The sequence below is a fragment of the Abrus precatorius genome, unplaced genomic scaffold (genome assembly GCF_003935025.1).
Source record: "Abrus precatorius isolate BTA unplaced genomic scaffold, Abrus_2018 Scaffold11, whole genome shotgun sequence".
Taxonomy (NCBI): domain Eukaryota; kingdom Viridiplantae; phylum Streptophyta; class Magnoliopsida; order Fabales; family Fabaceae; genus Abrus; species Abrus precatorius.
In genome coordinates this window covers 23,181,790-23,190,667 of record NW_020874303.1, presented here as the reverse complement: position 1 = coordinate 23,190,667, position 8,878 = coordinate 23,181,790, and the positions used below count along the sequence as shown (strand labels likewise).

The following is an 8,878-nucleotide window of genomic DNA, read 5'->3' as shown; positions in this document are numbered from 1 at the left end:
TTGTATCGTTGTGTATATAAATATAAGTATTTAATGACAACTTTTACTTGTGTTTATGTTGTTTTACGTCATCTAACCTGTATATGATGGCAAGTCAATGTTCTTTAATGGTTCATTTTGAATTATCTATTCAGTGAAAATTTCAAAGAAATCAGAACAATTTGCTTGTGCTCAGTTGTAATCAAGAACTAAAAAGAAACAACTTTGATGAATTTTATACTATTATTTAATTACGTGTTGATATGTCACTCAAAACAAAATGGATGAAAATTTAGTTCAACCCTACAATTATCACAATATACCCCGACCTAAACAGGTTACTAATCATGAGATAGCATGCCGAGAGCCACAGGATTGCACAATCGGAAGAGGCCAAATGCAAATCGAATTTGGATCGACCAAAAAGGAATGATGCACTTCGTAAAACAAAGTTACAATTATTAGTTAATAACAAATGCAAAGCAAATTTTCTAATATATAGCTCATTACCCAAAGACATGCATTCAGCATAACTTCAAACCGTTATATATTACATGATAAAAAATTACCATTATATTAATGTTGCACCTTATATATTAAAGTACAATTCTTAATCGATGGAGGGGGCAAATATCAAATCAAACATATACATTTTGTGCTCAAATGTTAAACAAAATCTAAATCAATGACATTGCTTAGACATGACCAAACATCAAGAACCCCAGGCCGCTCCATCAAATTTTATTTTACCCTCCCCAAAAAATTATAAACTAGAAACTTCCAATGCAGCGGTAAACAGTGCGACACACACTATCTATACAACCACACAATACAGGGTACAAGAACATGTGTAAGTGTTCCAAGTATTTGAGTGGAGAAATATCCAAAGAAAGCGATCCCACATTCCCCCCATCATGTATAACAGAAAATGATAAATTCATTGTGTATGTGTGTGTGTTGTTGTCTCGATTTTACAAGGCACACATTCCATTCCAGAAAACATCTATCTAGCAACAAATGAAGAACTCATGTTGCAACTCAAAACCAACTTGATTGATTAAATACATTCTATATCTCCAAAAAGAGAGCCATTCTCACAACAAGCCTGTGCTTCCAAATGGATTGTTCTGTGGGTGAGAAGCGGGATTGCCGGGAAATGCTCCATATCCTGCATCCCCAAAGGGATTTGCCGGGTTCATCAACATGTGCTGCTGCTGCTGCTGTGGTTCAAATGGTTGGAAAGGACCAAATGGATTTGCTTGCTGTTGCATTGCTGCCATTTGGACAGCTGGTGGGGGAGGGACGCTGTTTGATAAAGCAAATGGATCCTGCACTTCAAATGGATTTGGGGCTGGTGCTCCATATACTGGTTGTTGTGCAGCTCTATATGCTGCTTCATCATATAAGCTGTTAAGAGTGAGGGAGTCCAATCCACCAGCCTGACATTCAATGCCAACAAAATGATAAACACAGCTTAAGTTAGGGTTATGTTATTCTCATCATTCATTCTATAGACCATCTACACTTACTTTTATCATAGTGACAATAAATAGACTTGTATAAGAAAAAGCATATGTACACCGTATCAAATGACTTGTACTAATAAAAGATTGAGCGTGGTTCAAAACAATCAAATAACCTAAACCCCATGAATCCTGAATGTTATGCATATTTATGTCTGTCAAAACAGTACAGTAACACCAAATCTTAGGCATCACAAAGTTATGCAACAGATTGATGCCAGTGTAAACTTCATATGAAGACGCCATCAACTAATTTATAGAACATAATTTTCATTGCTTAAACTGTTGAATAATGAAATAGTATTTATGTTTAGCATGCATGCCATACTAAATTCAATCTTTACCAGTATAAAACTGGACAGTTAAAAAACTATAATTTTAGGAGCAACTAATGGACTGCAAAATAATTTCTTATTAATTCCAAATTCCGTGCATGATCAACACTCTAGTTGTTGTCAGCTTTGATTTCACACTGATATCAATGTATATTTACATAAACAACTTAGAAATGTCACATGAAGGTCGTACCAATTGTCTCTCATTGACTGAAGAAATATCAGTACTTGGAGTGCTGACCAGAGCAAGCTCCCATCCGGTTGGATCAAAATCTTTTGTTTGAGTGGTAGTTGAGTTAAAAGCTGATGTAGTGCCTATATGCACAAAACAGTCACATTTCATAGAAGTCACGAGCATATCAATCCACTAAACCTTGCTTAGCAGTAGGGTTTGAGAAGAAGCCAAAAACAAAACTCACCATTTTCAGAGGGTACTATGGCTAGGGCAAGAGCATTTCTTTCCTCTATGGATGATGCATCAGGTGCAGTGTCACTCAATCCCTGCAACAAGGCCAGGATAAGGAAAATTATACAAAATAAATAAATTAAAAAACTGAGATAACATTGGGATCCAAGCTACCAGTAAGTCTCCGGTTTCAAAGGTGTTGTGAGATGTAGGAGGAGGAGGAGGAGGAGGTGCAGGTTCAGATTCGGCAACAACATCATTATCAACAGGAACTGATGGCTCTTGTTCTTCAACAGATGGTTTCGTGTCTTCAATTGCAAGAGTTTCTTCTGGTCTGTAAGTCAACTGAAGCTGTTGACACAGGACAAGAAGTTAGTGGCTAGAAGAACTTAAATGTAAAAGAAATAAAGGAAAAGTACATATAGTTGCCTAATCATTGTTCAACAAAATCCTAATAAACCCAATTTACAAATGCACTATGACAACTATGCTCTACATAAACAAAACAAATGATGTACTAACCAATGGCTCGCTTGGAACTGTAACCACTCGAGGTGCCTCCTTAATGTACTCTTCCATGGTGTTTAGAAAAGATTGTGGAGGCTGAAAAGATCAGCAATAAAAACAATGGTAACCCCATGTTAAAAATGTAACAGGAAAAACTCATTAAATAAAAGCACGAGATTGCCACAATCACTAAGGCATACCTCTCTTAAGACAGGAAACTGAAAATTCCTAGCAAGTTCCAAACCTTTGCAAACTTCATAGAAATCAGATAGACTTGCTGCCTGCAACAATTTGGTAAATTTAATACAAGCATCATTTCATGAAATTGAAATGCAAAAGCCTAGTGGTTAACTGAGAAATACAAGCTTCAAAATATCACCTGCTGACCCGCACGTTTATAGGCTTCAAGGGCTTTAATAGCTTCATGTCTGGGCATCTCAAAAAACTACAAGAAAATTTCATTTTCCAGAATAAAACATGTTTTATTTAAACTTGATACTCATCAAGTAGATAATGGTAAGTCAATTTACCTTATCAACAAGGTTGATAATGCCATCATTAATAGCACAATAAATCTTAAAGCTCTCTTTCAATACCTAGAATGAGCAAAAGAACCAGATCAACAACAAAAGCAATTTAAATGCATGTAATATAATAAATTTAAAAACTATATACCTCCAACACTAGTTATGAACATAACTAATATATATGAAGCTTATAACATAAACAATCAAGTGCTTGATCAATAACATCAAATTTACAACTATTTAACAAGAGACCACATAACCATGATGACAAATGGTCACCGTAGCTGCTGTCCCTATCCTAAACAGATCTTTAAATGCAGACAATTAAAAATCAATTCCAACATTATCGTTAACCTAATATGGAGTCCCACTGCCAATGGAAGAAGCATCAATAAATGCCATGGTCGCAGAATTTTGGAAGTTATTCCATTCAAAGTTCAATTTCTAAGTCCAATATTCACAGTTTCATTGTTTTAATCCATGTAAATAGAAAGAAGAAAAAGTATTTCATAACCTTAAGGTCAACCAATACAGTTACAGTCAACAACAGAATCCCATCTTTCCCCTATACATGGTCTCTGCTCAGAAAAATCTAAAATAGATGGCACATCCTGAAACATGTATATATATACTATTGCTAAATTCTGATCTCTAGCTCAATACAAAGTTCTTCAGATAAACCAACAACAACACATACCAGAGCCAGAGCATATTGTATCACATAATTGCTAACAGCTGCTCCTTCCGGCTGTAAAATTAAACACCCAATCAGTTTCTACTATTCAAGAAAAAAATACTACCCCAAAAATAAAAAGCAGTAGTAAGATAAAAACCACTAAACCAAATTGATATAAAGTGACCAAATTAAAAATAAAAAGACAAAAAAGATGATGAATATTCACATTTCACGATATTACCCGACAACCAACAAGTCGATATAGCAGCTGTTGCAAAGCAGGCAACTGCTCCAATAACTCCTCACTATCCAAATCCCTGGTCTTGCTGTAGCCCTGCTTGAAAAACAAATAAACATGAAAACTTCCAAATTATAAACAAAGTTTTAACTAAGGAAGCAACATGCTTCAAAGAAGGGCTCAAGTTAATCCATGGATAACTAACTGTTTGTAGATTTTCAAAAATGTATAGTCAGGTCCTCTATATCGGGTGAGCCTTGGTGCAACGATAAAGTTGTTGCCTTGTGACCTATGTATGAGTTAAATACTATATATATAGGCTCTCCGCTTGTGGGGGTAAGGTTGCATGCATATAGTAGAACTTAAATTTTCTTCTAATGGTAGGCAATCTACTAGGACCCAACTAGAAATTTTCAAACTATAAAGACATTAGAAACTTCCAACATGTTCGAACTCTATTGAAAACTCCTTAAAAAGTAAAGGGCCTACAGTTTCATTTAATCCAAAAAAACATTTCAGTACAGTTAAAAGATCAAAGGTCATGGTCATGCCAGGCCCAACTTTGTTTTGGATCACAATAAGAAGCAAGTCTGATCCAACTAGAAGGGGTTGACCATCTCTAAGGAAAAAATTAAAAACCATTAGAAGTAAGGGACAGCAAACACTAAGAATTTAGCATATTGCAGCTCAAACTATTTCCATATCAAGGATACCAACTCCTTTAAAGCATCAACTAGCAAAGCACCAAATTAAAGCTAAAAATGCAACTCTACCAAGTTTAGGATGAAAATACACCCTAAATATTAAGGGTGTAGTACAAGACTCGTCCTGTCCCACCAACTGGTCCTGTCTGATGTTGATTTTGACAGTTTGAGATTTTAAAATTAAACCTAGTGTATTACGAGGACTGATTCAGGTTATAGTTCGTTTGTCCCAACCTCTTTTCTCTTTTAAAACATAAACTTTTTTTAAGCAATTATGTATTAGTAATAAGACTACAAAATTTGATAGATGATATTTTGCATATCGTAATCTCATATCAATATTATTTGTTTTAAAATATATATTGAAAAATATACTTTAATTTAGTTCTATACTTTATTAATTCTATAATTTAACTATATATAATGTTAAGAAGATTAATATATTTTGCTTGTAAATTGGATTGACATGGTCCTGTTTCAATAATCAATATTATTGGGTCTTGGTTGGGTTGAATTTGGGCAAAGAAAAGACCTTGTCAAAATTTCTGGCCAGGTAAGAACAAAGATAAAGTCGTCCCATGCACACCCCCACTAAATATGCTTATGCATATACAAACAGCTGCATTCTAGCAAACCTTTAAAAGGTGAAAAATATGTTGAATGTTCACTAGGAACCCAAATAGAAGACCATACACATGCAGAGTTGGGAACCCACAACAGAAATAGAGAAAAGAGATATTTAATCGCTTGGATAAAAATTGAAGAGAACAGGGAGAAAATTATCTCCAATGGTTTCCCATTACAACTGAGCCACAGCACTGGTCACCAGTAACAAATCTCAATGCCACTCCTTTCTACCCCTTCTCCTATTTAAGCTAAATCCCTACCTTTTTTTTTGTTTCAACCTGTCTGAGTAAGTAATTGTTTTAACTATAAACACTCACTCAGACTAACTAACCTATAACTGTCAGAGAAAATAGTATTTATTTTTTACACAAACACTTTTCAGTCCACATAAAGACAACAATATTAGGTGCTACATACACATCTTCAAAACTTGACCATCAAATGAACAACGGTTCATTGAAATTACCTTCTCCTGCCCTGGGGCAGGTTTGGGTAGACGTTCCGCTTCAATATCATACTTCAAAATCCGAAAACATTCAAGTCTTTCTTCCAAAAACAATGCATAAGTTCGTACCCATGCAGAGCAATCCCAAGCTGCAGGCAAATGAAATCACATAGGCATGAGAATAACATTTAAAAACTCTAATATAAACCCAGATGACAGTTAAACAACAAAATATAAAGATAATAAGGTAAAAAAATAACCTATTGGGCTAGAATCATCCTTAAAATTAGAAAGCTGGAGAATCCGTGTTCTCTGTGAGAAATTGAGAAGTTCTTCTCTGAAAGTAGGATCACCCTCCCTCAATAACCTATGGATGACTATTAGGGTTTTCAATGCGACGGTCCAATTGCGCGTCTTGGCCAAGCGGCGAGAAAGGGCGTGAATGCAGTAAGCAACATCAGCCCTGGGCCGAACAGCAGAAGTGGCAAACAGAATCTCTAAAAAAATGAAATCGAAATTGAAATCAGAAGATCAATGAAATTGGGATCTGAAGATCATCACAAGAAAATGGGCACTCACTTCTTAGATGTCTCTCTTTGGGTGGACATTCGACGTGGTTCGTGGCTTTGACTATGGCAACATCCAAATCCTAAAATTAGGAATTAGGGATTCATCAGAAAAGAAAGAAAGAAAGAAAGATTCTATGTTTAGAAAAAGATCTTATTAAGTTTACCGCGTAATCGCTGTTGACATGGGCAAGACCCACTTTCGTTGAGTCTTTGATGGCACCGTAAGCTCTTCTCCAAGATTGAAGCGTACCCATTTTCAGCGCCGATCTCTCTCTCTCTTTCTCTCTCTCTCTCTCTCTCTCTTCGGTTTTCTCGGATCAAATAGAGAGAATCGCTGCGACTGCACTCAACTCAACTGAAGGAAGAATCAAACACAATTCCGACAACCTTGGCTTTTTGCGGCCCCTCCTTCGCTGGGCATCCTCTTCCCTTTTTTATTTTTTATTTTTTTTCCTAACTGTTTTTCGTTTGGAAAATGTTAATTTAATTTTTAAAGTTAAGTTTAAACAATCAATAATTTTAAATTTAGTTAGAAAAAAATTAGTATATTTTGAATAGAATTGTTTAAGAAGCATAGAAAAAAAAAATTAGATTAATAATATACTTAAATGTGTGGGCACAGTGGGTGTCTTGTTAATGTAATAATTGGTAATTAGTAGTGATTATTAATTGGATGCGGGTGTCATCAAAGTGAATTTTAGTTGATGACAAGTAATTGTGCGGTTGGCCTCACTCTCCAATCACAACCGAATTAGCTATTAAGGAATTGCTGTCTATAACCACTATTGATTTATGATCCAACCTCAGATATAATTTCGCACTATCTAAACTATAGTTAAAAATTATAAAATTGGGTTGAGGAGTTATAATGTATCAGATTCTCTTTTCTTTTTCTTTTTCTTTTTCTTTTTTTGTACTAATAATGTGTCTGAATTTAGTTGTGTGATTTAAAGAAACTAACAAACTTGACTGCATAATGAAATTGAAAGATATGATGATATTGGCTTTTTCAATTGTACTCTTACACTGTGAATTAAGTGTTTTTAATTATGAATTTTTAAAGGCGTTTTAATTTATTACAAATTTGATTTATGAATTTTTTTGTACTAATAATGTGTCTGAATTTATGAATTTTTTTATTTTTGTTTTATTTGATAGTAACATGCTAGAAAATTTTTCGCAATCATTTCATATTGGGAAATTTAACAGTTTAGGATTATTAAATATTTTGTGCTTGACTTTATATGTGTGAAAGTGAAAAAAAAAATTAAGCAAAAACAATAAAATTTAAGTTTAAAATTTACACAAGAACCGATAAAGGTTGAGAATTTCACATGAAAGTGAGTATCATATATCATGCAAAGAATTGAAACTCCTCAAATCATTGGCATAGCCTCAATCTCTAAAGAACTGGAGCATCATCTCAATTTTAAATCAGAACAGGAAGATGTGACCTCATCCATTTGGAAGGCAATGTTTCAACTTTGAAAATGCTTGATACGAGAAGTGCATTGCATTTGAAAATTTTCGTAGGTAAAATATCGAAGCTATCAGATTTGATGAGAAGAAAAATGTATCATGTGGATATGAATTTATTTTTATTTGATAATGCTTATTGAATTTTGACTAAACTTCAACTATAAAATATTGATGATTGTTTGAACCACGAGGAATTAAAACCATATTAATTTTCACCACTTTGGAAGATCTGAAACCCATCAACTGAATTCCTGCCAACATTCTCATATTAAAATGACTACTTCAACATGACAACAAAAATTATAATTTCTTTAATGCACATATAAAAAAGTTTAAACAAATTAATATATAAAAAAATTATCAGAAATAACAGTCCAAGCTTTATTTTCGTTTAAGACTTATAAAATTTTATTTTTTGTTCCAAGACTGACTGCCATTGTGTTGAATACCAACTAATACAAGTTTAGGAAATTTGTGTTAGCCTCATCAAAACTTGAATGGACAAGAAACAGGAGTGGTAGTGGATGAGTCTAATTTCCACGTGTCATTTCCTCAATCTTTTTTTTTTTTTTTGTCATTTTTTCCCTCAGAAAGCCATTCATCCGTTGCCATGGAACTGAAGTGATGAAAAGGATAAGAAACCAAACCGAGAGAGCCTACACAAAAATGAGCTACTCATTCAGCCTCCATGTTCCCAAAGCTCTTCCTCCTCTTCCCACTTCAGCACGCGGGGCTTCTTCTCTCTTCATTGCTTCCGAACACAAATCAAACCACAACAACACTAACCCTTGCCGATCATTACATGTACTTCAATTTTCTTTCTGCCCATCAATACAATACTTCACTAGTTTTACTTAACTCCT

The 8,878-nt window shown here is 34.3% G+C and overlaps 2 protein-coding genes across 3 annotated transcripts in view; one reads left to right on the top strand and one right to left on the bottom strand.

The window, feature by feature from the left end:
* Nucleotides 1-450: 450 nt before the first annotated feature.
* Nucleotides 451-8,878, bottom strand: part of LOC113854763 (putative clathrin assembly protein At2g01600) — a 24,185-nt gene continuing 15,757 nt past the window's right edge. Inside the window, exons 2-15 of one of the 2 annotated variants that reach the window (XM_027485968.1) lie at nt 6,701-6,835; nt 6,547-6,616; nt 6,228-6,464; nt 5,989-6,116; nt 4,195-4,287; nt 3,975-4,025; nt 3,281-3,346; nt 3,130-3,195; nt 2,951-3,031; nt 2,766-2,846; nt 2,418-2,594; nt 2,257-2,338; nt 2,031-2,152; nt 451-1,418 (exon numbers count right to left, since the gene is read on the bottom strand). In XM_027485968.1, coding sequence (XP_027341769.1) covers nt 1,074-1,418; nt 2,031-2,152; nt 2,257-2,338; nt 2,418-2,594; nt 2,766-2,846; nt 2,951-3,031; nt 3,130-3,195; nt 3,281-3,346; nt 3,975-4,025; nt 4,195-4,287; nt 5,989-6,116; nt 6,228-6,464; nt 6,547-6,616; nt 6,701-6,790 — 1,689 coding nt within the window. In that variant the 5' untranslated portion in view covers nt 6,791-6,835 and the 3' untranslated portion in view covers nt 451-1,073. Of the gene's footprint in view, nt 1,419-2,030; nt 2,153-2,256; nt 2,339-2,417; nt 2,595-2,765; nt 2,847-2,950; nt 3,032-3,129; nt 3,196-3,280; nt 3,347-3,974; nt 4,026-4,194; nt 4,288-5,988; nt 6,117-6,227; nt 6,465-6,546; nt 6,617-6,700; nt 7,002-8,878 lie in introns of those variants that run through there. The other variant, XM_027485967.1, reaches the window with a different exon arrangement.
* LOC113854765 (NAD(P)H-quinone oxidoreductase subunit L, chloroplastic) overlaps nt 8,602-8,878 on the top strand; it is a 1,658-nt gene continuing 1,381 nt past the window's right edge. The window contains exon 1 of the mRNA XM_027485970.1: nt 8,602-8,819. Coding sequence (XP_027341771.1) covers nt 8,640-8,819 — 180 coding nt within the window. The 5' untranslated portion in view covers nt 8,602-8,639. The remainder of the gene's footprint in view (nt 8,820-8,878) is intronic.